The sequence below is a fragment of the Chamaea fasciata genome, unplaced genomic scaffold, assembly GCF_029207755.1.
Source record: "Chamaea fasciata isolate MVZ Bird 193981 ecotype frontalis unplaced genomic scaffold, bChaFas1.0.hap1 SCAF_15, whole genome shotgun sequence".
Lineage (NCBI taxonomy): Eukaryota > Metazoa > Chordata > Aves > Passeriformes > Sylviidae > Chamaea > Chamaea fasciata.
The window spans coordinates 2,353,988-2,381,139 of record NW_027094100.1 but is presented as its reverse complement, the minus strand read 5'-3'; the positions used below and the strand labels follow the sequence as shown (position 1 = coordinate 2,381,139).

The following is a 27,152-nucleotide window of genomic DNA, read 5'->3' as shown; positions in this document are numbered from 1 at the left end:
CCCTGTCCCTGCACAGACCCCCCGACAACCCCACCCTGTGCATCCCCGGGAGTGTCCAAGTGCTCCTGGCAGCCTCGGGGCCGTGCCCGTTCCCTGGGCAGTGCCAGCACCTCTGGGGGAAGAACCTTGCCCTGAGATCCAGCCTGACCCTCCCTGGCACAGCTCCGGCCATTCCCTCCGGTCCGCTCCCTTGTTGGTTTTCCTCCCTGCCTGAACGTTCCCCGTGCCCATTTTGTGCCCACCTGCTGCGGATGGGACACGTTCCAGAGTGCTGGGTGGTGACAGGGAATGAGGGGGCATGGGAGGGCGTGGGGGTGCCCTTCCCTTCCCTCTGCAGGGGTCGATGGCCGCCGCCAGCCCCGTTCCCAAGGCACCGTTCCCGTTCCCGGAGCACCATTCCCGTTCCCAAGGCACCATTCCCGTTCCCGGAGCACCATTCCCGGGCCCGTTCCCAGGGCACCGTTCCCGGGGCAGCATTGCGGCCTCGCCGGAGTCCTCCCCGCCGCCCGGGGGCGCTGTGGCCGCGGCCGCGCCGCTCCGGCCGCGTTCCGGTTCCCGCGGCGCCAGTCCCGGTTCCGGCCGCCCGAGGATGGAGGCGCGCGTGGCGCAGTCCGCGGCGAGGCTGGCGCGGCAGGTGCGGTGCGGGGCCGGGCCGGGCCGGGCGGGGCGGGACAGGACGGCAGGGCACGGCCCCGCACGGACCGGGACAGCCCCGGGGCTGGGCGGGGCGCAGGCGGCGGGCGAGCCCCGGGAGCGATCCTCCGGTAGCGAAGCCCGCGCAGTGCCCGGAGCCCCGGGCGGGCGCGGCCCCGCGGGAGCGGGAGGTCTGTCTGAGAAGGGAAGGCGGGGGAGCAGGCAGGGCTGAAGCCATTCCTGGGCTGCTGCCGTCCCTCCCGCCACTGAGGGCAGGGCTGCAGCGCTGCCCGGTCTCCCAGCCTGGCCGTGAGGGCGGCGCCGTGAGAGCGTTCCGAGAAAACTTCCCGGAGCATCCGCGGGGACGGCCCCGCACGGCCTGGTGTCCTGCCCCGTTCCCGGTGTCCTGCCCCGTTGCCGGTGTCCTGCCCCGTTGCCGGTGTCCTGCCCCGTTGCCGGTGTCCTGCCCCGTTGCCGGTGTCCTGCCCCGTTGCCGGTGTCCTGCCCCGTTGCCGGTGTCCTGCCCGTTTCCCGGTGTCCTGCCCCGTTTCCCGGTGTCCTGCCCGTTTCCCGGTGTCCAGCCCCGTTGCCGGTGTCCTGCCCCGTTCCCGGTGTCCTGCCCCGTTCCCGGTGTCCTGCCCGTTTCCCGGTGTCCAGCCCCGTTTCCCGGTGTCCAGCCCCGTTGCCGGTGCGGGGCGTGCTCTGGCCGGGCAGGGGTCGCCGGCCAGGGCAGGGGCGGCGGCAGCGCGGCTCCGGGAGCCCTGGGCAGCCGGGGAGGGCTGCCCCTCCTGTGCTGCCGGCACCCGGGCCTCCCGACGGCGGTACTGCGGCTTCGGGGTGCGTGGGTTTGGGAAGAGATGGTGACAGCTCCCTGCCTTTCCAGTGACGACAGTAAAAAACAAAAGTGCCGGGTCTGTCCTAGTCACTGTCCAGTATTGACAGGAGAGTGCAGAGGCAGCCTCAGGAAAGCTTGGACTCCTCCAGGTTCACTTCTCGTGCCTTGCCCGCTGCCTCAGGAGCACCCAGCTGGGAGGATCTGGACTTTGGCGTTTGGGTTTCTGCCTGCCGTGCTTGTGTGTTCTTGAGCAACTTCTGAGTGTGTTTTCTGCTCACAGCTTAAACATGCAGCAGGCACTGAGATAATAAATCTGGCTCTTGAATCTCTGCAGCTCCTTGCCTTTGAGTTTCCCATTCTCCTTTGTTGCTGCTAGGAGAGGAAGGACATCTCAGGTATTCTGGCAAGGTGGCTCTCCCTTTGCTGTCCCTGCTGTTTGGTCTTTAGTCCATAGGCAGATTCCAGGCCCTGGGAGCAGAGCAGGAGGGGCAGTGTTCAGCTCTAACTCCAGGAGGCTGCAGGAGGCCATGCAGAATTACTGAGCCTCACTCTGCCTGTCACTCCCAGCCACATGCTCCCTGTCTCCAGGTGCAGCGTGCCTTGGAGCCTGTGGGGAGCCAGCCTGCAGGAAAATAACCCAACAAAGAGCCAGCAGTTGTGCTCAGCAGGGCTTGGCAGAGTAGGAGTAGAAATTAAACCGAGCAGGAGGCAAGAAGGGGAAGGAAGGGGAAGGAAGAGAGGTGTTCTGCTCCCTTTGCCATGCTCTCTCAGGCCATTTTCTCTCCTTTATGATTTTTTTCTTTTAAACGTGATGGAGAAAAGCTCTGTCACATTAAAGCCCAGAGACAGAAGCCTGTGCGAGTGTCACGTTACCCACCTGCTCAAGCGGGGTTCTTGGAAGACAGTCTTATGTGCTGAGGGAAGACATAAGCATGTTTTTGGTCCTGTTGAAAAAGCTGTAGTTTTTTTGTGTTCACAGGTGAGGGGAAGATTTCTAGTACTCAGCTGAGCAAAGAGCCCTTGGAGATGTCAGCATGGCCTCATGTAATTCCCACAGCTCCTTATGAGGTGGTCATCAGGTATGACCCTTTACTGACCACTTGTGCTAGACAGTGCAGGTACAGTAAACCAGGGCTGGCACTTCCTGCCCTGAGCAGCAGCTTTTTCCTTCCTTTTCTCAGTCACATGTCTTTTAGATCAGAGGTGTATTGGCCTTGTCTCCCTTCCCCACTTGGATGATACCATGAGAGAGGAGTTAGTGTAGTTTGTTTTTTAGAAAGAATGTAGCATTCATAATATCTTTTCAATACCATCTAGCATTCACAGATCTTTGCTAGAGAATTAACTCTGTCACAGGGTGCTGTGATTAGAGGCATTTCTGATGTAAACATCTGAAGACCTTTTTTCCAGGCAAGCTCAGCATGGTTATGGTGTGGGGGTCACAGAATCAATCACAGCATACCTCAAGTTGGAAGGGACCCAGGGATCCTCGAGTCCACCTCCCCACTCCTCACAGGGCTACCTAAAACTAATCCATGTTGTTAAGAGCTTGTCCCAGCTGCTCCTTGAGCCCTGAAGGTTTGGTGCCACAACCACTTCCCAGGAGAGCCTGTTTCAGTGCACCAGCACCCTCCCAGTGAAGAACCTTTCTGAACCAGTCTGAATTTACCCTGACACAGCTTCATTTCATTTCCCTGTGTCTGTCACTGGTCACCAGAGAGTGGAGAGTGGTGTTCCCTGAACAGGGCTGCCCCCACTGCCAGTTTGGAGAGGAAAGCTGTACCCAGCTGTGTGGCTGTCCCAGCCCCATCAATTCTGGAACCCAGTGAAGGCATTGCTGACTTCAGGCTTTTCTGTTGGGTCGTTTGGAATGAAAACTTCATTTTATCATCTGTGTAAGCTGTTGATGAGCTCAATAAAAAAGAGACTGAAGTGGCAGCAGCAGCACTGAGGTAGGCAGCTGGGCCACCATGGTGAAACCTTTAGCTCTCAGTTCACTCTTGAGTAACAACATAAGGACTGCTGCTGGGATTTTATGAAGAAGAGGAGCGCTGAACAGGAGGGACAAATGTGACAGTCTGGGGTGACACGTTGGGCTTGGTCACATCTCAAATGTGGCCATCCCAAATGCCTCCAGGTGCCAGTGCTGTGAATTTGCTGGTTTGATGCAGTCATGGGAAAAAAAGTAGACGGGACTTGCTGAACTGTGACAGTATTTTAGAGTTTTTTATCTCCTGGCCAAATCCAAGTGATTTTTGGACTCCACAGTGCTAATTGTCACCCTGTAAAAGAGCTCTTTGGGCCAGATACGTGCCCAGGGGTCGGTGATTCCTGGGCACTTTTGTTCTGGCTTCTGACCATGCACATGGATAAAGCTCCTCTTTTCTTGTCCTCACTTGTAGTGTAACAGGATGGACAGAAGCTCCAGTAGGTTACTGGTCATCTCACCCCCTGTGAGTCTTCCCTTGGGTGGCCAGAGGTGTTTGTGGTTATGTAGGAAAATCCAGCTCAGATTCCTCTTCTGTAAAGTTTGTCAGTGGTACTGAAGTATCCCTGTGGTTATAGCTTTGGGGGAATCTTTTAATGCAGGTGGAATACTTAGGAGCTGCTTGTTGTCTTGGACATGCAGGGATTTTAGTTTCAAAAGCAGAATGTGATTTTCTGGTTCTGGAGAATGTTTGCCTTCTATGCAGAACTCTCCTTGGGGTCTTGGAGGCCTGTCTTGGAGCTGGTGACTTCACTAGAGGGAAGATAATACTGTGTGGACACAGAATTGACAGATTATGTGATATTAGGGGTAGGAGATACCTTTGCACTTATCTTTAAAGCACATTCTAGGCTTGAGGGGATGAGTTCTGTGTGTCTCTGCTCTGATGTTTGCAGCAATAATGGTCACTGAAACTTGCAGTGACACAGCTGTGAAAACAGTGAAATCTCTTGTGCTATTTTTTAACTTGAAGTACAGAAAATTTTACAAGTGGGTCTATAAATTATGTGAAATGCTACCAGATCAGGCCAGGAAGAAAAGCTGAAAATAAACAAATCTATTTGCTGTTGCTTGTATGGGGTAAGGTTTGTGTATGTATGTAAATGACAGAAAAACTCTGATTTTGGGGACACCTGCCTTGGGTTTTGAAAAGAAAAGCTGAAATGGGATTATTTGAAGTGAGTTGCTTATAAGCTACAGCTATGCTGGTCAGTGATTGTGCTTGTGTTAATGCCAGACCGGAGCATTTGATACAGGTTTGGGTTTTTCCCTCAAAGTCCTTTTTCTTCACATCCAAACTGCAGGAAGCAGCATTGTGTTCTCCTCTGTAGCAGAGACCTTGAGGCTGTAACAGAAGTGGGCCATAAACCGAAGCACAACTGAAGAATGACCTCAGAAGTACTGATTTTCAGCTTGGTCCACAAATAGGCCAATCTTAAGATTGTTTTGCCTCAGCCTAGGTATTTGAGCATGTGCAGTTAGTTACAGCAGCATTGCTGGGAGCTGTTGTTCAGGTGGACATACAAGACCAAGAGATTCAATGGCCCAATTTTTTTCCTTATTAAATCGTCTCATTGTTTCAAGACCAACAAAGTAAATGAGCCCTTTTTGATAAGGTTTGGCGGCCTACAATAATAGCCTGAGCTGCATCCTGCTGTGGAAGTGCTGGCAGAGGAGAGCCTGGGTGAGGGAGCCAAGGGGGTGACCAGCTGGGGTGGGCAGTGCTCCCTGCCTCCCTCCATAGCAGCACCAAGTCCCTCAAACCTTCAGCAGCCTCCAGATTCTGTGTCAGAGCCAGCTTTGTGGCTCAGGGCACAAAGCCTGTTATGGGGGAGAACAAGAGATGGACAACAGCGATGAAACTTCAGCTAGTTGGTTTTTCTAGGGTGTGGGGTGAGGAAGATTCCTGCTCCTCTGCAGCAGCTTCAAACCATTTTGCTGCTGACAAATTTGTCTGAATCGGGACTGTGAAATCTGGTGGGACACAGGGAGGTTTGTTTGGAACATACGGGCTCTCCTGAACTTCTCAATGCTCCTTAGTGCCTTGTGTCAGTTTTAAGGGAGAAGGCATTGATTTCCTTCCAGGACAGAGCAGGAAAGGTTGTGTGGCCAGGTGGAAGTGAGTGCACCCTGCAGAAATGCCCCTGTGGAGCAGCACACTGCTTCTGGCGTTGCTGTCTCTGGGTGAGCTTTGAGCTTGCTGGGGTTGTGTGAGTGGTCATGGCTTCCTCCTCTGAGACTGTGGCCTGTGAGATGGTGAAATAGGCTGAAAGAGGCTTTAAGGAATTTTGAGTCAAATCATCTGATATCTTTGGTTAAAAAGCTGGAGAAGGTGCTTATTTGGGGAATATCTCATTAGCATGTTCTGTTGTCTTGTACTTCTGTCTTGATATTAGTGAGACTATTTTCTCACTGCCTTTTTTAAAGAGTGTTTCAGAGTCCTTGTTTTTCACACAAGTAGAAACAGTATTCAGCTATTAATTGTATGGAGTTATTCAGCTTACATGTCATTGCTGTTACCTTTACAAGGCAAACTAGCACTGTGCCCGAGATCTTGCAGCCCCTCACCCCCTGTCCCCTCTCCAGGAATGACTGTGTGACAGCTCAATTTGCTTTTCAGGAGAACGAGATCAAGTTGTTAACTGCAGAAATTGAGCGTCTGAAGAACTTTGGGTGCTTGGGAGTGTCCCCGAGCTTGGAAGGGCTGAGAGACGAGAACGCAAAACTCAAGTACCGCCTAAACTTCCTGAAGAAGGTAAGGGAATAAAAAATGACTGCTGTACCATGTGGGTTTTGTTCTCATTAGGACAAGCTAAATAAATGGTGTGAGTTTGTTATAGCTTTGATGTGTGGCAGCATGCTTGCTCTGCATTCTGACACCTTGATTGGTGGCACGTCAGATGTTTCTTGGTTCCCTAAACAGAAACCTGTTTTGTGCAAAATGTCACTAGGTCAGTAAGGCCACATGGTCATGTCTTGGGCAGTCTTCAGCCAGGTGGCTCAGCAGCACAGGTGTGGGAAGTAACGCAGCCCTGCAGTCAGGGGAGGGTTTGTGCTGGGAAGTTCAGCAGGAGAATGGTGTGATTTTTATGTTGTATATGTTGCTCCTGTGCCTGGAAGTGTCAGCCAAATCTGTCAGCTGTGCTTTGCCAGGCAGCCAAGGAGAAAAGTGAGATGTAACAGCTCCTCAGATGTTGTGAATTTAGCCTTCTGGATTGTGGTGGTTTTCTTTTTCAGAGCCTTCAAGAGGAAAGAAGTAAATCAGTCAAAAGCATGATTAATATCAACAGCTGTCTCCAGGAGATCTTTGGAGCTGCCATTCAGGCTGCCTATCCAGACTTAGAAAACCCTCCTCTGGTGGTGACACCAAGTCAGCAGCCCAAATTTGGGGACTACCAGTGTAACAGTGCCATGGGCATATCACAGGTAAATGATGTAAACTGCCTCAGCAAAGTAGCAACAATGGGGATGTTGTCTGTTGGAAGTTAAGGGATAGACAACACAGCGGGAGTTGCAATACAGAACTTATTCTGGGCTTGCTGCAGGCACCTGGGCTGAGAATTGAATGAGTGTTGAATGGCATTTTAAGGGAAGCATTGGCCTTTACAGAGCTGGCCTTTAAACCTCTGTTCAGGTGCCTGGTATGAGAGAGTTAAAGTGTGTGACAGAAAAACTGCTTGGTTCGTGGGATCTAAATCAAATCAGGATTTAAGTGCTGCATCGATTTACTAATGATGTGCAATTAACTACCAATTAGTGAGTTGTATGTTTGGAACTGAAAACAGCAAAACAATAAATCACGATTCTGGAGAATTGCAAAATGTTCAGAAACACCTGCATGTCTCTAAGTGCTCTTCTCTAGTGCCAGGAAAGTATAATATCCCCACACGTTTGTGTGCACCTACCTACCCCTTCTCACAGGGCAGGTGACAAAGGGGCATCTCCAGCTTCCCCTCTTGGCTCACACCTCCCGTTGCTGGGAGTTCTGTGGTTTCCTCCTGCTCACAGACACACACAGCAGAGCAAAGGGGCCCAGGTGCCGCCCTGTGTGCTCTGTTGAGTTTGGATCCCTGTGTCTTGCATCCCAAACTGCCCTCCCTGAGCTCCAGCCAGAAGAAACTGGGCATTGTCAGGCCTGGGCGTGCTCAGGAAGCGCCTTCTCAGAGCCCAGCCAGGTGTGGATTGCTGCTCAGGCACTACCCTTCATGGTCCTCTGGCTCAGTCCTTTGTTTAACATCTTCTGTCAATTCCCTGGGTACTGGGGGAAAGGAGGTCATGTGTTCTGTCTTAGGTGCTGAAGTGCCCAAACTAAGAGTGCATTGATGCCTTTGGGTGACTAAGTAGACACTCTGTAATTACACACCTTCTATTTGGCAATCTAAACAGAAGCAGCTGCCTTTTTTACACGTCCTGTTGTCAGTTCTTCTTTATTAACCCATCAGACTGGCAGTTGTGACACTGAACTGGCACTGCCACTCATGGAACTGTGCTGTCCCAGGCTGTCCCCTACAAGGAGCGTGACTGGGGCACAGGGGTCCGATACGTGCCAGGCAGCAGGCTCTGGGCTGCAGTGCCCTCCCAGATCCCGTGTGTCCCCTGGCTCTCATTAGCATATTGTGACAGCGCTGCAGCCCTGGGTGAGTGCACCGACACGGATTCAGGGCACTGCACTTCCCTGACCGCCGCGTTACCCCAATTAAGGCGCGGTTGGGATTCTGGAGCAGCCCAGGCTTCCAGTGCCGACGTGGTTCACATAACTCGGGGTCTGAACGGTCCCCTCCAGCCGGGGCTTCGAGTTCCAGGTTGTCAGCTGTGCTGGGGAACACGGGTTCCTGGTGCTGGGCTTGGCTGTGGAGTTTGTTCCCTGGGCAGGCAGGCTGTGCGCTGGGCTAGAGCTTGGCTGTGCTCACACGGGCAGTGTGTCAGCACGGCAGAGCCAGGGGATGAGAGCAGCACGTTGGGGACTTTCTGTCAGCCTGTTTAGGGGCTTGGCTGTGGTGCAGGTCTTCTAGGGTGTCCCCTGGGCAGAGCTGGAACACCAGCCAGGGTCACTGGGACTGCCAGCGGAGTGGGAAGTGCCCTGACTGGGACAGCACTGGTACGTGCCAGGCAGCAGCCTCTCCCTGCCGCCTCTCCCTGCCGGCTCGCTGATGTGGAAAGGACCCTCACAAGTGCCTATTGTTTTCCTGGGAGCTCATTAGCATATTAATGCTTGGGGTTTCACCCAGGAGCTCCACTTGCTCCTTAGAGTAACAGGAGTGTGATAACTATTTCTGGAATGATTCAGATAACGCACCTGTAATCTGGTGTAACGTGCCCATAATCTGGGTTTGCATTTATTTTTCCTGTAGTTTACACTTTAATTAAAACTAAAACTACCGAGGTTTGCTTTTCTTTCCCTTTTTAAGCCTCTACCATCTTGTAAGGATCCTGTGTATGACAGGTTAAACAGAAAACTGAAACTTTAGTAGAAATATATTTTAGGGCAGACTGTAAATTAGCAACTAGAAGCAGTGAGTGTAAATTCTGAGTTGACAAAGAGGTACATCGTCTTTGTGGCCTCGGGATTGTTTTCAAACACATCACAGTAATACTGGAAAATCATGTGCTCAGAAACAAATACTTGTGGTAATTTTATCCAAGTGTGAATGTAGTGTTTTGCAAGAGATGGGTTGGGCTAGCTTACAGAATCCTCCTGAAGGATTTTTGTAAGATTTGCAAAAAGCTGTGTGAGAAGATGCCTTGGGAATGAACAGGGAAGTTGTGTACTTGCACTGGATGATCTTCAAAGGTCTGTTCCAACTCAGACCACTCTGATGCTATCATTGTATGTAAACTTGTGTCCTGTTCTTTGAGTTCCTCACAGTGGGCCACTCATGTCTCCAGGGAAATGGAGAGTTACTTAACAGCAGTTTTTCTGATGCTCTTTGAAGAAAATTGGGTAGTTCTGGGATTACCTTTGTTTGCTTGGGTTGTTGGATTTTATTTATTTATTCACTTATTAATCTATTCACTTATTTATTTATTAAGCTGGAGACTAAGACAAGACTGAAGGCAGTTTGCTTTGGTTGTGTTTAATCATAAATAAACAGACCTGCTCTGAAACCACACTCAGCATCTGCTGGAGGTACAGTTCAGAACTTCAGATGTGAATGCTGGCAGAGCTGAGGACACCCATGAGACTGATCAGCAGGATTGTTGAGCACTGAAGGACTGTGCCAGCTATGTTGATTTTTAAAGGGTTTGTCCCTTTTACCAGCTGAAAAAAGTACAGGTTTTCCAAACAACTTAGCAGGTTTCAAAAAATAGCCTGGGAGATTTTCTTCTGACATAGGGACTGCTCTGAGCAGGAGGAGGTGAACATGCTGGGTCCAGTCAAGCCTTATGTTGTGGAGAACTGATCTAATCTTTAAATTTGCTAGAGAAGTTTCTCTGTGTGTGTGTCTCTGTATTATGAAGCTGAAGGACCACATGGATATTTCAGTGCCTCAGTATCTGTTGTTCTCTGTTCTGCTCTCTAGAATGTTTTGGAGGATTGAATTTTACTTGATCTTTGTTGTGTTCCAGATACTGCTGAAAACCAGGGAACAGAAGGTTATCCCACGAGAAATTGCGGAGAAAATAGCAAAAAATATTCCTGCCAATGAATGCATTGAGAAGGTCGAAATTGCTGGTCCTGGTAAGATAGTTTCATTTTACACACTTTGTATATCTTAAAGCAAAAAGGGCAGATTTGTAGTGAGAGGGAAGCTTTGTTGAGTTCTAATGTTTTGTGGTTTAAAACTACAGTTTCACGGTGAATTAGTTTCTTCTGTCTTGGTGAGTTTTGTAGCACTCAGACTTGTGCAGCAGCAGCAAATCTACATCTATATTAGGATTGGCAGGTATGATCATGAGCCCTTTAATGAGCAATTTTTCCACTGATCCTTACGGGACCAGCTTTTCCTCTTTCAATACTGGTGATGGGAATCAAGCCACCGTCATGAAATCACAGCACAAATGGACAGCCCTTCTCGCTATTGCTTGCGTGGTGAGAAGACCTTGTCCCCTCAGAACTGAGAGGCTGGAGCAGCATGGAGGTTATTAATTGCTGCATTTGTTTTGTCCCTGTGACCCAGGGAAAAATACAAGGGCGCATATTCCTTAGGGCTTCAGCATAAACACAAAAATCCCATGGCACAGCCCTTCTGGGGCTAGGGCTTGTTCACTGGCTCTGTGAAACAGAAGTAAGACAGTATCATACCATGAGCATAAATTATCCCAGATGAAACTATATGTTTTAGGATATTAATATTTACAAAAAGATAAGGCAGGATTTGGTTTTGCATTCTGGAAAGCAAATTATTTATTTTCTCACAAAAAATTGTTTCTATAAATTCATCGAGTGACAGTGTACAAAAAGGAGTCGTGTCGGTGGTGTAGCTTGCAGCATCTGACTCCTGCAGTAAAGGCTATAGTGGTGTGAACAGACTCTTATAATCTGGGAACAGAAATTGTCTTTAAGTGACAGCTTTGTTGTCCTGTGACTGAAAAATGTTTTGTCAAGCTGACTTCGTGTGCTCTTGTGCTTGATGCATGAAAACAGAAATCCTGGGGGGAAGGAAAAAAATGGTTTGAGGCACTTCTGCAGCCCCAGCACTCATTGCTGTTTTTTTCCTGCAAAGGTTTTATCAATGTCCACTTGAGAAAGGATTTTGTGTCGAAGCAACTGAGCAGTTTATTGATCAATGGAGTTCAACCACCAGCTGTTGGCAAAAGGAAAAAGGTACAGCAGTAAGCACACAGCCATCTTCCTACAGGGGAAATGTTCTGGACTGCAGGGAGCTTTGAAATTCCCCCTGAAGGGATGTGCTGAGCAGATGTCCATGTCAGCAGGTTGTTAGAGCAGAGTATGTGGGATGTAGCATGGGAACCGGGCTGTGGGGTAGGGCACCTGTACTTGCTGTGGTCTCTGGTGCTGGGGGACAGGGCTCCCTGGGGGTGGGGGTTGTGCCCAGGTCAGTCTGGAAGTGATCCCTGACCCTCAGCTGGGCAGCAGAGCTGGCTCTGATGTTCCCCGCTGAGGATCAGCAGAGGTGATTCTCGTTCCCCCTGCTCCCCCTAACAAAACCCAGACCAAACACACGAGGTGTGGTAATGGCCTTTTATTCATGTGTTCCTTTGGTTCTGTGCCCAAGGTGGTGGTGGATTTTTCCTCCCCCAACATTGCAAAGGAGATGCACGTTGGGCACCTGCGCTCCACCATCATCGGGGAGAGCATGTGCCGCCTCTTCGAGTTCGCGGGTTACGATGTCCTGAGGTGAGGCTCACTGGCTGGCTGTGGTGGGCTTGCTGGGCTCTTTGTGCAGTCCCTGTCTCTCTGTTCTGCTCTGGATTGGTCTGAGTTTATAAGCACATAGCAAATAACCCTTTTTGAGTAGTAGACACTAAGCTGAGCAAGTGTAGCAGGGTTAGGAATCAAGGTGGGCAGCAGCTTCAGTGCACTGAAATTGGGGAGCTTGCCTGGGGTGGGTTTCTGGTATGATGTGTGTTTCTTTTAGAATATGTATTTTTAAAATGTGTGTATCTCAAAGCACATGTTTAAGAGGTTATTATTATTATTGTCCTTTTCAATTGCTACAAGGTTGAACCATTTAGGAGATTGGGGCACACAGTTTGGAATGCTCATTGCTCACCTCCAGGACAAATTTCCGGATTACTTAACTGTTTCTCCTCCCATTGGGGATCTCCAAGCTTTTTACAAGGTATGTATAGCAGATAAGTGTGATGTTTATGTCAGCATCTGAAAAGCAGATTGAGGAGCTTTACAAAGTGCAGCATGGTTTTGGAGAAATGAAAGAATCAAGTCACTGTTAGTAGATTATTGCGATAACCAGCCACAGGGTGATGAATTGTGGTCTCTGGTATTGAACTGTCTGTATGGGGCACAGTCAAAGGCCTTTGGAAGAACACAGCCTTTCTGTGTTGAGATGAGCATGCCTGGGGAGCCTGTTAGGAGTGGTGGATTGTTTCAGGGGAGAAAACAGTGCTTTTCCACATGTTTCCCTGCAGGAATCCAAGCGGAGGTTTGACACAGAGGAGGAATTTAAGAAGCGAGCCTACCAATGTGTGGTGCTGCTGCAGAGCAAAAACCCTGACTTCATCAAAGCCTGGAATCTCATCTGTGATGTGTCACGCAAAGGTGACTGTGCCACATCTGGAGTCGTGTCTCAGCCATAGAACAGTGTGGCTTTCCTCACTTAATGTCTGAGCACACCCTTCTGTTTTGTCTTGAAAATCACTGCCACACTGCTAAGAGAAGCTGAAAGCAAAAAGCCAGTACAACCAAAGTACGGCGCTGTCTTAAGTGGAGACTTTCAGCTAAATCTTTTGTCTCCTGAATCCTAATCTGATGGCCTGACCAGGAAATGAATAATGCTTTTTGGGCCTTGCTGTACCCACATGCAACTGGTTCCCACTGTGTGCCTTTAATGTAAGTATTTTGTTCTGTTTCCCTCAAGAATTCCAGAAGATCTACAACTGTTTGGACATCACAATCATAGAGAGAGGGGAATCCTTCTACCATGAGATGATGAAAGACATTGTGAAAGAATTTGAAGATAAAGGTGAGGCTTTTGGTCTCAGAAGTTCTGCAGCTGTGAGGATGAGCATGGTAACCTCAACCCTATTCAGCAAGGCTTAGGGCTGATGCTTTTCAAGTTGCATCTTCTCCACCTTTGCTTTTTTTTTTCTCAGCCACATTTCCTAAAAGGATATTTTGTGGCTTCTCCTCATTCCAGAAAGCCTGAATCTATCTTGCTGACATCAAAAGCAGTTTGTCTGTGATATCTGTAGGCAGTAGCACAAGGTACTACTGGAATTTATTGTATTCTGAGTAAACAGTCAAAGAGAAATATATGACAGACTTCCCTGTCTTAGTGTTGTGACTGTGTGGGAACTTTGTCTAAGAAATCTCTGTGAAGACAGTGGGATTTTTGGACCATGTTGACTTTGAAACTGACAAGAAGCCAAATGCAGCATAAAAAGTCTCTGGTTTTATGTGTTCCTGTCTGGATTTTGCAGTTCTTGAGTCTCACCATCTGAAGTGTTCTGACTGTCTCACCTCAGAAAGACTCTGTGCAGAGTCCTCATCATAGCTCTGTAGAGTTTATGTTGCCTTTAATGCTGTATTTTGGGATGGGTTTGTGGCTGTACAGGAGATCTGGATGCAAGTGATGGGAGTTTTTGAATTAGTAAAGTACCTTTCCTGGTAAGGCCACATTTGTGCAAATCTGCTTCCTTGTGCATAGTTCTGGAAGTGCTGTACAGAATGGGACTTGTGTTGACAAGGGAGTTCTCATGTAGGTCTTTTCATATTTTTTATTATGTGAGTGTCTGACCTTTTCTTCCTGGTAGCAGCAAGGAAGGGAGGTGTTGCTGCTGGCCCAGAACCTCGCTGTAGTGATTCAGCACAGAATGTTTTTCATTCATTCTGCAGGATTTGTCCAGGTTGATGATGGCCGGAAGGTCGTGTTCGTGCCGGGTTTCCCTGTCCCGCTGACAATCATGAAATCAGATGGAGGTTACACCTATGACACCTCAGACCTGGCTGCTCTGAAGCACAGGCTGTGTGAAGAGAAGGGTGACATCCTCATCTATGTTGTGGATAGTGGCCAGGTGAGTTCAGCACCCTCTGCTGTAACTGTTGGTGCTGGTCAGCACAAAGTGTGTGGAATGATGGATGCAGCAGTAACACAGGTAGAGCACCACAGGGTCTTTAGTGTGATTGGTGTATTTACTCCTTCTCTGAGCAGTGATGGGAATTTGCCAGTTGCTGCTTCTGTAAAGGTGGAAAACTCTTGGGAAGGTTGAACTTTTCAAAGCAGAATTTGTCTGTGGAAGCTGGGAAAACACTTAAAGTCTTATTGTAAGAGCATTGTTGTGAATAGGATAAAGCTGTGAAGAAACTGCACCTGGAGGAGTGGATTGAGAACCAGTTGTTGGTGTTTATTTCCTTGCAGTCTGTGCATTTACAAACAGTGTTTGCAGCTGGACAGATGATTGGCTGGTATGATCCCAAAGTCACCAGAGTGGCCCATGCTGCCTTTGGAGTGGTGCTGGGAGAAGACAAGTAAGTGTCTGGGTGTACTTTTTCCTCTGTCTGTGCTTTGGAGAGAAAGTTTGAGTGAATGCAGGAGACTTGCTCTCATTTGTTGACGAGTACGTATGTGGCACACAAAAAAAAAACCCCAAAAGAAAGCACTGCATGCTGTGCTGTTACCATAACTGTGTCATTGTGTTCTGTGTCATTGTCCTTGATCCACACAGTCACTGCTGCTGTGGTCACCTTCCCTCTCGAGCCTGGCTTCTGCTGCCTGGCACTTGACTGGCTGGTGGGAGCTAATGTGGGTACTGGGAGATGCAGTGGTATAGGCCAGGGTTTTCATTACCTTCTACCTCCTTCATGGTGGATGAAAAAAAAAGTTGGGAAAAGTCTGGTGCTGGTATTGTGTGCTGCTTAATGTCTGGAACTGGACAGTTGTGACTGTTGAATCCTTCCTGGCCATTCCTGCTGACCATGCTGTGAGTGCTCGCTCAGTTTTGGAGCTGTCCATGTGATGGCAATTTCTTCAGTACAGAAGGATTTGCCATGTGCTTTTTTCCAATACAGGATTTGCCATGTGTTTTTTTCCTAAGCTTGCTGAGCACTAGGCAGAGGGTGGAGGGGTTTTGCCTCTTAGGCAGGTGGTCATTTTGGCTGTGTGTTTTCAGGAAGAAGTTCAAAACTCGTTCAGGGGACACAGTGCGTCTCATAGACCTGCTGGAGGAAGGGCTGAAACGAGCCATGGACAAGCTGAAAGACAAGGAACGGGACAAGGTAGTTGAGACAAACGCTTGTGTTTCCTGAGGACTTCCCAGATGTGTTCACAGACTTAGAGTCTCTGCATTGCTTAGTGAGATTTCTGTCTTATTGATGGCCTGCAGAGAACTGGACAGTGTGGGACATGGAATGTAACAGAAGGACCAAGCTCTGTCCAAGCACAGTGTGAGGCAGTGGAATTGGGAAGTGTAGTGTAGGGTGAAAGTGAAAAGTCTCTTTTCAAACAGGAACACGAGGAAGCAAGGAAAAAAAAAACCTTGAAAATCTCTGAAGGGCTCATAGGAGTCAGGCACAAAGTGCTTTGCCCTGCTGCCACTGTTCCAGCAGAGAGGGGTTTGCAAGTGTTTGGATTGAAAATGCTCCATAAGGGTAGGAGGACCAACATTTGTTCCATGCACATGCAGTTTGTAGGAAGCAGGAGCAGAGCACATCACACCCGGCGGGCTGTGGGGCACAGTGCTCTGTGGGCTGTCACAAGAGGGAGTCAGCCCTAACCTGAGCAGGGCTGTGGTGCCAGTGGATTGTACAAGTGAGGGGTGGGTGTGGGCTTGTCTGGTGCCCCGAAGCAGAGAGGTGTGTGTGAACTGAGCACCACGTGGGTAAACCCCCTCAGCAGCCTGGGCTTTCCCCCTGAGCCCTGCTGAGCGGCCAGGGCTGTGCTGTGCTTCATTCTTCCTCTTGACTGTTGTCTCTTTGGAAATTGCACCAGGTCCTGACGCCAGAAGAGCTGAAAGCTGCCCAGACATCGGTGGCTTTTGGATGCATTAAATACGCGGATCTGTCCCACAACAGGCTCAACGATTACGTGTTCTCCTTTGACAAGATGCTGGATGACCGAGGGAACACAGCTGCCTATCTGCTCTATGCCTTCACACGGATCAGGTGCGTGGGCTGCAGGGAGCTGCAGGACTTGGTGCTCTCTGTCACAAAGGGACATGTGGGCAGAGGGGTGACGGTCACACCACTGCTGGTGGGGTGTTTGGTAAGAGAAGCCAGCTACGCTGGTATGCACCACAGGCAGGATTTTGTCATTGCACACCATGTGTCCAGTGCCACCCAAAACGGCTCCTCTGTGTGGCACACAGCCCAGGGAGGGAACTGTGGGAGTTCCTGGTAAGCAGAGGATTTAGGTGGCTGCAAAAGGATGCATCTGTGTTCCATCTGCTCAGCTCAGGTATTGCCACGCCCCAGTTTTTCTGGCACCCTGAACCCTGGTTTGCTTGGCAGGATCATATGTCTTTGCTGATGCAGGTGCCTAGAGCCCGTCCCTCCCTGTTCCTCTGCAGCGCCCTCCTGGATCTCCCCGAGGGCTGACTGTCCTCTTTGGCCTGGTCACCCAGGACTGGGCAAGGGAGGCCACCAGCCCTGAGCCAGGCCAGACAGGTGACCAGGCTGGCCCTGGGCAGTGGGACCGTCACAAACAGACTGTTTGGGGCCATTCCAGGGCCATCGCTCGCCTGGCCAATATCGATGAGCAGATGCTGCGGAAGGCAGCCAGGGAGGAGGTGCTTGTCCTTGACCATGAGAAGGAGTGGAAACTGGGCAAGTGCATCCTGAGGTTTCCTGAGATCCTGCAGAAGATCCTGGAGGACTTGTTATTGCACACACTCTGTGACTACCTGTATGAGCTGGCCACCACCTTCACCGAGTTCTACGACAGCTGCTACTGCGTTGAGAAGGACAGGCAGACTGGTGAGTGTTTGCCATGGGGTGCTGTGTGTGCCTGTTTCACATCCTGTGGTGGTACATCCATCTCAGGGTGTTACCCTGTGTTGGAAAGGCTCTTGTCACACTACTGTGTCCATGTGGGAGGATTGACAGAGACTGGCAGAGCCCGTGTTGTCACTGAGCAGAAAGGTTGAGTAGAGTTGGGAGCAGTCAGGCACCTGGAAACAGGAGGGATGGTCAGTCTGCCTGGCTTAGGGAGGGCAGGAAGGGTTCCATGTGCCAGTCCAGGGCCTGGTTTTGGGCAGAGGGGCTTCCCCTGGGGAAGGTGCTGCTGTTCTGAGCAGCCACTCCAGCTCCTCTGTGTTTTCCAGGCCAGATTGTGAAGGTGAATATGTGGAGGCTGCTGCTGTGCGAAGCCACTGCCACCGTCATGGCCAAAGGATTCGACATCCTGGGGATTAAGCCTGTGCAGAGGATGTAGCGGTTCCCTGTGGAATGACAATAAAGGGACTAAACAACTGGATTGTCTCTGTCTGTTGGAGTGGGGTTGTGGTAAAGGAAAAAAAAAGTAGAGGAGGAGGGAAAAGGAGAGAAAAGGAGTGTGGCTTCAGCAGCTTCAAATACAGAGGCAGACAAGTGGCTGTGAGCGTAGCTCAGCAATTCTTGCTGCAGGAGCCAAAGCCCAGGAACTCAGAACACTCAAGGGTACCTCCAGGAAACCCTCCAGCCACCCACACTTCCAGAGCCAGTAATACTCTGATCCATTCCCTCCATCCACTTTACCTCAGGTGCCACGTGGGAGCAGGTCACCCAGCCTTTGATGTCACCTCTGATGGTGCGAGGAGGCAGGCAGCAGTTTTACCTGGAGGAGCAGGAAGCCCAGGGGAGGAGCAGATCAGTTAAACTACATTCCCTCTGAGGAAAACACAAGAGTAATGCCTTTCCCCTCAGCAGCAATGTTTTGAATCCCTGTGGAGTTGCAAACCTCTTTGTGCAGTGCCTATCGATCTTGGGCAACTACAAGGAGCCACAGCTCCTGCCTTTGCCTTGGGGTTTGCTGTGAGCCTCCCAGAAAAACTTCCAGAGTCCTAAAGCAACACAGAAATGCAGCGGCTACCACTGGAGAGACTATGTTGCATTGATGCAGGTGCTCACTGACATGTGCATGTGTGTATATATACACACATATATAAATGTACATATATAGATAGATGTATATATAGATACAAGATCTGTATCAGGTTCTTCCAAGCCCAGAGAGCTGGGGAGGGCTCTCACAGCTGTTCAGCGTCCAGCACCTGACGTGGTGGGCACCAGCTGGCGCTTCACCTGTGCAAACGCACTCTCCCGGTGGCTGAGCACTGCCCACGAGCCCACTGCGCCTGGCGCCGGTGCCACGGTGACAGCAGGGTGACAGCCGTGTCACATCACAGCTGCCCAGGCCGTGTGCTGCGCTCCCTGTCCCCCCTGCACGCCCACCCGTGCCATGGCCGTGCTCCCCCCCTGCTCCCGGGGCCGGGCTGGCCCATCCCGCCCTACCTGTGCCCCCATCCTGCCCTACCTGTGCCCCCATCCCGCCCTACCTGTGCCCCCGTCCCGCCCTACCTGTGTCCCCGTCCCGCCCTACCTGTGTCCCCGTCCCGCCCTACCTGTGTCCCCGTCCCGCCCTACCTGTGCCCCCGTCCCGCCCTACCTGTGCCCCCGTCCCGCCCTACCTGTGTCCCCGTCCCGCCCTACCTGTGTCCCCGTCCCGCCCTACCTGTGTCCCCGTCCCGCCCTACCTGTGCCCCCGTCCCGCCCTACCTGTGCCCCCGTCCCGCCCTACCTGTGTCCCCGTCCCGCCCTACCTGTGTCCCCGTCCCGCCCTACCTGTGTCCCCGTCCCGCCCTACCTGTGCCCCCGTCCCGCCCTACCTGTGTCCCCGTCCCGCCCTACCTGTGCCCCCATCCCGCCCTACCTGTGTCCCCGTCCCGCCCTACCTGTGCCCCCCCGTCCTGCCCTGTGTCCCCATCCCGCCCTACCTGTGCCCCCATCCCGCCCTACCTGTGCCCCCGTCCCGCCCTACCTGTGCCCCCGTCCCGCCCTACCTGTGTCCCCGTCCCGCCCTACCTGTGTCCCCGTCCTGCCCTACCTGTGCCCCCATCCCGCCCTACCTGTGTCCCCATCCCACCCTACCTGTGCCCCCATCCCACCCTACCTGTGCCCCCGTCCCGCCCTACCTGTGCCCGCCGGGCGTGGCGGCGCTGACGGGCGGGTCCTGCTCGCGGGGCCACACGCGGCTTCAGCGGCAGAAGCAGCGACAGCCGCAGTCCAGGGGTGGCCACAGTGACCAGGCCAGGTCTGGGTCCAGAGCAGCAGACCCGGGTGTTCCTCCAGGCACAGGTGCCTCACTGAGCTGTGGCCTCCAGCAGAAGGGGGACAGCCCTCTCCAGGCCATCCCAAATGCCTGTCCTGGCAGGGTGGGGGTCACACCCGCAGGACCCCAGCAGCCCCACAGCTCAGCTCCGGAGTCAGCAGTGGTCACAGCAGGGGTCTGTGCAATGTCCATGTGTGCAAGGGTAGCTCAGAGTTCCCGCGGGGCTATTCCGTGGGGCCGTGCAGCCAGGAGCAGGGCAGAGCCAGCTCCGTGCTGCCAGGACTGACCAGAGGGTACAGGGCGGGCACCCCAAGGGGCCTCAGAGCTGGGCAGAGGGGCTCAGGCCACTGCTGGGGAAACAGGGACCCATGGTCGTGCTGGGGGTGGAGAGGGGCACTCGGGAGCCTTGTCTGGGCTGGAGACTGATGCCGTGCAGGGATCGGACCCCTGGGAACCCCAGCTGTCCTGGAGTGGGGTGTCGCTCAGAAGCCAGGCGCTGGCTGTGGAATCAGTGCTGGGGGAGCCCTGGGGCAGGGCCATGTGTCAGTGCAGGGGAGCCGTGGGGCACTGTCCCCTGCCCAGGTGAGGAGCTGGAGCAGAGCATGAGAAGGTCTGAGCTGACCGTTGGAGTGTGGACAGCACCCCGGAGGGAAAGGGGCCGGGTGTCAAGTGGGACAACAGGACTGGCAGGGCAGCTGCCCTGTTCCACACTGCCAGAGCTGGGCCAGAGGTGGCAGCCGGGGTCAGCCAAGAGCAAAGATCATCAGACACATCCATGGCGATGAGGTCCGAGGTAGAGCCAGGAACGTGAGCAAGGGAGGTCAGGATCAGGTCCAGGGACAGCAACCAGGGTCAGCCACAGTCTAAGGATCACTAGGCAAGTCCACAATGACGGGCATGAGCCGTGGTCAGGCTGGGAAGTCAGTCTGTGGGCCAAGGTCCAGGTTCAGATTACTGGGGTCAATGGCCAGGCACAGCCATGGCTGTGGCTCTGGCCAGGCCCCAGCAGCAAAAATTCAACCCGCTCTCCAGCAGGGATGGCCAGGGCCTCCCTGCCCGGGCACATGGCAGCCACTGCCCCACAGGTGCTCCCTAAGCTGTCCCCAAGCCCCTGGAGTCAAGCCCCGTCACGTTGGGGATGGAGCGGGGAATGAAGGAGTGCTGACAGTGACGCTCATTTTCTCTGGTGACAGCAGCAGGACTCCCATCTGTCACAGGCACAGAGCGGCAGCTGGGCTGGCAGGGACATTGCCCAGCTGCTGCTCCAAGCCAGCCACCCCTCCCCAGGATGCCCAGAGCTTTTGCTTGGTGACAACGAGTGACGTACCTGGAAGAGCCTGTTGCACTCCATTATCATGTGGGCCAAGCCCTGCGTTGCTGCCAAGTTCTCATTCAGCTCCCTCTGGTCTGGCTTCCCCAGGCTGCACTTCCTCTGACTGGATCTAGGAAAGGGGAAGGTGAAAGGGAGGCTGAGTGAGCAAGGTGCTGGGAACCACACGCAAAACACACTGCACTGAAGGAGCTGCACGTGCCATGTAGGGCTCATGCAATGTGACCACTGAAAGTCAGTTCCCTCCCAGCACATCCCAAACGTGTCCAGGGCAAGGAATTTATTCCCCAAACACATTATCACACACTTGGTCAAGAACAAAAATGATCTCAAGCTTATTTCTTGTATAATTATTTCTGTATAATCTTCAACATCAAGCTCCTTTGATACCTGCAAAGCCCACGTAGAACCTTTTAAATCCTTTGGCCCAACCACACCGGACACATTTCAAAAACAGTCCCCTCTTTTAATTCATGCTAGTGGAATTACATCATTAGTGCTGGCTTATGAAACTTTTATCTGTGCATTCCTGCCAAATGGCTTGAAAATTGGGCGGAAGATAACAGTCCTCAGTGCTGCTCCTCAGAGTCAGACCTGTCAGCTTGAACCCTTTGAAGTGGGAACCCTGCACCAAGGCATTAATGCACAGTTACGGCAGAGCTAAAGCTTCAAAGCATCCTGGCTTCTAAACACTGACAACAAAGAGAAAACTCCATTGCTATCTTTGGTCCTAAACATTTCAGGGCAGTGTTGATGTAAAGCAAAGAGGAACAACTCCCAGAGTGTAGCTCCCAGAAGCTCAAACAGCACAGCAATCCAGCAGGGCCTGCTGCCCATCATCACATGCCCAGGTGCCCTTGCAGTGGCCCCGTGGCTCCCTTGCCGTGTGCCAGCTCAGCACAGGGATGCCTGAGGCATTTTCTGATGTTTTGTGACATTCAAAAGGAAATCCCCGGTGTTCTCTTCCCCTTCCCTTGTGCTATCCAGAGCCTGAAAGATGCCAACAGCACATCTGACAGCTTCTGCTTTGGGACTAGTCCTCCCCTGTAGATCCCCAGGTGAGGTGTTCAGCTCGCTACACTGTTGGGAGCAGGATGCTGCCTGCACAGCCAGCTGTGCTCTCCTGCCCTGATCCATCTGTCCACAGCCCAGGAGCAGAGCTAACAGCCCTGCCTCAGGAGGCCAGATAAGGCATGAATGCTCCCAGAGATTATTTGTCTACTTTGGCCCAAGGGCACCTTCCTCCCTGCACGTACAAACGGGATGTTATGCAACCCAGATATTTTTACTTATTAAGATAAATTTACAGAATCCCTGTGGCTCCATTTGGCAGGAATGATCCCCTTATCACCCAGCAGAAGCAGCGCCACTAGCTGCCTCAATCTGCCAGGTATCTGCAGGTCTGCAGTTGGGCTCAGGTTGCCAGTGCAGGAGCACATCTCCGGTGGCCAGCCCCACTTTAATGCCAGCAGTGGGCCACGTGCTGGGCTCCTGGGCAAGCAGGGCAGTGCAGCAGTGGTGGGGGACACACGCCTAGTCAGGAGCATGGCAGTGGGGCCTTACCAGGGCCCTCTGCACTGGGCAGTGAGTGGCCACATCACTCCATGCACTGCAGGCAGCTCCTGCTGCACCTGAGCAACCAGATTTAAGGCACACCCCAAGGCACACACAGTTTATTTCCCCCTCAGAACCAGACACTGAGCCTAGGCCAGCTATAGAAAGCACTGCTCCAGCAAGAACACTGTGGGCAGCAGCAGTGCCAGCATCAAGGTGCCAATACCTGGTTGAGGAGGAGGAGCTGTCCCGCCTCAGGGTGTTCAGGTGAAACAAAGAAGGCGCAAGACAGACAGCGATGTTGGTTGGGGTCATCTGGTTTTCCTCAACAAAGGCCACCACATCTCGCAGGAAGAACAGGAGGATTTTCAAAGCTTCTCGGTTTTCCTTTGGGAGAAGGAGAATAGCAGCCTGGACAGCCTGGAACTGCTGGTCCTTGGGCACGTCTGGAAACATAAACCATGACAAAAATCACACGTGACTTGCAGAAGGAGCATCCATCAGCAGGGTCCCAAGCAGGGCGCTGCGCTTGTAGGTTCATCCATCTCCTTGTCCCAAGCTCACAGCAGACAAGGAAAGGCCATTATCCCATCAAACATGAACCATTTCTCCTGCTGCCAGCCAAGTGCATGTTCACACTCAGGGATGCTATTGCCTGACTTCAATTTATCTTGAACACCGTGCTAATGAACACATCCTGAACTGAGTTACAACCCAAATAAGGGCCTGTCTCCCCATAAAATATTACTCTGCAGCGATACTTTGGAGCAGGTAGCTGCTCTGCTGTCTTTTCCTTTCAGCTTCAAGCACGAAGAGAGCAGATGCTCTCAGATAACTCAATTCAGAGACCAGCTTTTTGCCAACGGATTTTAATTCACACCAACCCCCACTGAGACTGTCTGCCCAAACAGCTCCAGCAGGAGGGTGGGTCTGGTTCATCCTGCCACGCATCCCCAGCACAAGGATTTCTCCAATTAACACCACTGCAAAGGGTGGAAGATCACTTCTCATTCCCTTCAGGTGGAAGCACACACAGAACACACAAAACACTCTTCTTGGTGAAAGCAGCACAATTCTTATCTCCAAAAGGGTAATTTAATCTGTGCACTTGCTCCGCTGACATCTGGCAAAAGATGGGTGAGTGGGGTGAATAAAATTTGGGCATTTGCTGTTTCTCTCCCAAAACAAGAGACAGGAGGTAGAGAGTGGCCAGATAATAAAAATAAAAATAAAAATTGGAGGAAAACAGTTATACATCCTTTGGACATGGGAATTGTAGAACTCCTTACAAAAGAGGATCTGTGAATGTAAGAAAACTTACTTCAAACAAATAAATCATTTCAGACAAAATTTTAAAACCCTGATAGGTGACGAAATAAAATCCAACAGAACATTCATGAACCTACACCGGATACAGAACAGCAGATTTATGTCAATAAAAGCCATATGGATTAGGCCGCAAAATCAGTCCTCTCAGAAAGCTCACACCTTGTCTTTCAGAACCTTTTCTCAAAAGCAGAAAAAATTTGGCTGTCCCAATAACATTATTAGCCCTACTGCAAGTTCCTTCCCCAGTCCATCTGCTTTTTGAAAGTGAATTCCTTGAGGGCAAAGTACTGGAAACAGAACCTGTTTCAACTGTGTGAAATGCAGCATTTCAGCTTTGTGTTTCCTTCATTTTTGGGCTGAGTCTCAAGGACAGTGACAGTGAGAGCACAGGCAGAAAGCTGCTGGCATTTCCCAGCTGTCTCACAGCAGCTGGGCTTGGGCACCTTAATAAAGAAATGTCATGAATGTATCAGGCCTTCTTGCTCAAGGAGCTGTGCTATGCCACGAACAAGGGGACCAGGTTATTGCTTAATTTTGCATAAGGAAATGACTGTTTAAAAGCACCGTTTAAGGGGGCTGCTGCAGCATTCCATTACACTCATCCTTCCGCGAAGGGAACACGCTGGTTCATAGGATGCAGATGGGAAGCTCTCAAGTCCAGAGCCACAATGAACTCATCAGAAATGTCCTGCCTGACTTGTCTCCTCTGACTACAGGGGGACTTGGCACTAGTCCTAGGCTGGCCACGTGTACAGCTGAATATTAAGATATCCAAGGCACTGGAAAATGACAGCCTTTGGTACCTACATTGGTAGATGTGGAGGAAGGATTCACAGAGCCTGCTGGTAAATATAGGCTCAGGGAGGTCTCGGAAATATTGCTTCACCATATCTGCCACGTCAAATGCTGACTGCCCTTCGTAACAGACGTTGTTTGGGTTGGTTTCATTCATTTCTCTTAAAGACAGAATCCTGGATTTAACACCGGATTTTCGGAACAGGCCGACCTGTGGGTCAAAGAAATTATTAGAGACGAAGAGAAGAGTCATTGGGAATCAAAATTTTGACAAAAAAGTGATCCTTCGCCTTCCTTGTAATAGCAAATATCCTATGGCAGTGGGATTGACCACCAAAATACTTTTGTATCATTAGAAGCCACATGGACATTTCTCTGAGGCAAACCACGCCTGATGCCCACAGAATCAGCAGTGACATACCAATTTTCATGGGATTTTTGCTTTTATTTAATACAAAAGTACTCATTTTGCCCTTTTAAAATCCCAGCCATTGAGGTATGCGTGTTTTCTTGGGCAGGCTGCGTTTACACATGGCAACTCTAAGTTTCAAATGCACCAACGTGTGTCCACCAAACACAAACAAACATCAAGTGCTGGCTTACACAAACTGACTGTGACATCCACAAGGCTCCTTGTCACACCTGATACATCTGATACATCCGATCCTTCCGCAGGCTGGCAAAGGGCAGATGCCATTTTGAGGGAAATTCTGATTTTCTTTTTAATGTGACCGTCAACTGAGATTTAGGAGCCTCCCATGAGCCTGACCCCACCAAAGCTTCTGGTGACAGTTTTACTCTGTGCCACTGAGACAGTATTGACACTGGTTTATTTACATGAAGTGAATGGATACCATAACCTCAAAATAAAAGACACTTGCATTGTCACTTCACAGAACTCACACACTTTTGCACTTTGGCGTGATATTACACACCTAGACAATGGCAAAGCACAGGAAGAGAAGTCCTCTCTTTAACTAACATGTCTCATGTCACAAGGGCTTCACTTCTGCAGCTACGCTATACGTACATGGAAATACCATATACAGCACACACTTCCTCTGCCATCTCCATTTAGGGGATAAATACAGAGCTGAGCTCCAGAGAAAGTTGTTACAGGCACTGCTGTAATATCGTCTCTCTGCTTAGTGGTGCATTTCAGCTGAAACAAGATTAATTTTCACATCAGCTCTGGCACTACCAGCAGCCTCAGAACAGAGGGAAGAATGACATTGTCTCACAGATTTGCCTCCTTGGGGAGCAGAGATACGACACCTCCCAGGCAAAGACAGCCTGACTGCCTGCACCAAGAGACCCAACTGCAGAGGGTTGCAGTGAGGGAAGCCACAAAAACACAGCACAGCGCTAAAGGCATTCCCAGAGGGAATCAGCACTGGAATTTGCTTGCAGGCTGCCTGCTCAGATCTACACCTTTCTGCCTACTCAGAGCCTTGGGGGGCAAGAAAGTCCTTCACCAAAGTATGAAAGAGAGTTTGGTTCCCTGGAGCAGATCTGTTCATGGCCAGAGCTCCTCTGGGCTGCCTCGAGTTCATACCTGGTCAAGAAAGTGGCTCCTCAGATACTCCAGGGCTTGCAGGATGCCAATGGGCAGGGGGTGGCTTGTTCGCTGCACATTCAGCAGTAAAGGAACCCCAAACACATTTTTGTCCTTGTAGTCTGAGGCTTTTGGCTTTTTAATGAACTTTGGAATGGTCCTGGAAAGGAAAACCAGTAGATGCAGCTTACTAGGTGTCCAGCACTTTCCATCTGCTGCTTTACACTCATCAGAAAGGGCTGAGCTGTACCTTGTCACAACCCCAAACTCTGCCACACACCTGTACACACAGCATCAGGAGGGAGAGAAAATCAGCACAGGCAATCACAGGGATGACTTCCTCATTTCATTGCTGAAATTAACTTTACTAAAGCTTCCTCAAGGGAAATACATTCCATCCCTTTACGGGACTGCAGGGTTTTTTCATTCTTTCTATATTCAAGTACTAGCTCGTACCACAAAATGCTGAATGATGTATGTAAGTCCTCTGAGAGCCCAAATTTGTCACTGGTTTAGTTCAAACAGACACTCAGTGCTGAAGGGCTGGATTCTCAGTCCAGCCAACTCTCACCTCAGGTCCCACAGTCCCCGCGCTGGTCTCTGACAAAGCCCTGCAACTGGGCAACTTAAAGAGAAACTATGATGTGCCTTAAAATCAGTAACAGCACAACCAGCAGTGAGGGGCCAAAGCACAGCCCAGAGCAGAGGAAATCCTGGAGCCAAGGAAATAACCATGAAGCTGCTGGCAATCGAACAGGATGAAATTCTTCACACTGAACATGTGCGATGTTCAGACAAGGAAATTCACATGCTTACATCAACTCCTCTCTTTCCAGCTCAGGCTGATTTAATATCAGACAACTTACCAGTGCCAGCCCTGCTTACTGGAAGGGGAATATCTGTCCATCAAAGCTGTGAGTTTCAACAGTGCCAGCTTCTGTGTGCGGGCCAGCTGGGCAGCTGACTGCCCCTCAGTCTGCAGGGAAAGGCTGTCCAGGTTCAGGCTCTCTTCTGCAGACCAGTGCTGCTCCCCATGCCTATGGGATAAAGATTGTTTAAGCTTAGGACCATTTCCACCATCCCTGTTTTCTACCTGCCTCTGTGAGGCACTAAATGACCTGCAGCTAGCTGCACTTAAACAAGGTACTTCCCATCCAGGAGGGCCTCTGGCAATACAAACTGCTTCCCCGATTCCGATGCAGATTACGAGTGCCCTAACTTTCAGCAGAGGTCAGATATTGGTACCTGTG

The 27,152-nt window shown here is 51.1% G+C and overlaps 2 protein-coding genes across 3 annotated transcripts in view; one reads left to right on the top strand and one right to left on the bottom strand.

Annotated features, from left to right (window-relative positions):
• The first annotated feature begins 569 nt into the window (after positions 1–569).
• Positions 570–17,502, top strand: RARS1 (arginyl-tRNA synthetase 1). Of its 2 annotated transcripts, XM_066197432.1 has the most exons (16): positions 570–634; positions 2,448–2,547; positions 6,076–6,210; positions 6,693–6,881; positions 10,023–10,134; positions 11,120–11,220; positions 11,633–11,754; positions 12,079–12,199; positions 12,507–12,636; positions 12,956–13,060; positions 13,933–14,111; positions 14,456–14,565; positions 15,207–15,312; positions 16,025–16,197; positions 16,760–17,007; positions 17,355–17,502. In XM_066197432.1, the coding sequence occupies exons 4-16, from the start codon at positions 6,729–6,731 to the stop codon at positions 17,462–17,464; spliced, it is 1,770 nt and encodes a 589-aa protein (XP_066053529.1). In that variant the 5' UTR covers positions 570–634; positions 2,448–2,547; positions 6,076–6,210; positions 6,693–6,728; the 3' UTR covers positions 17,465–17,502. The 2 variants fall into 2 exon arrangements, with proteins under 2 accessions (XP_066053529.1, XP_066053528.1); XM_066197431.1 differs by lacking the exon at positions 2,448–2,547 and having other exon boundaries at positions 576–634.
• The window catches only part of LOC136297487 (rho GTPase-activating protein 7-like), a 57,857-nt gene continuing 42,289 nt past the window's right edge, over positions 11,585–27,152 (bottom strand). The window contains exons 6-13 of the mRNA XM_066197430.1: positions 26,769–26,939; positions 25,903–26,062; positions 24,360–24,558; positions 22,450–22,669; positions 20,667–20,781; positions 19,203–20,265; positions 17,767–17,845; positions 11,585–17,471 (exon numbers count right to left, since the gene is read on the bottom strand). Coding sequence (XP_066053527.1) covers positions 20,248–20,265; positions 20,667–20,781; positions 22,450–22,669; positions 24,360–24,558; positions 25,903–26,062; positions 26,769–26,939 — 883 coding nt within the window. The 3' untranslated portion in view covers positions 11,585–17,471; positions 17,767–17,845; positions 19,203–20,247. The remainder of the gene's footprint in view (positions 17,472–17,766; positions 17,846–19,202; positions 20,266–20,666; positions 20,782–22,449; positions 22,670–24,359; positions 24,559–25,902; positions 26,063–26,768; positions 26,940–27,152) is intronic.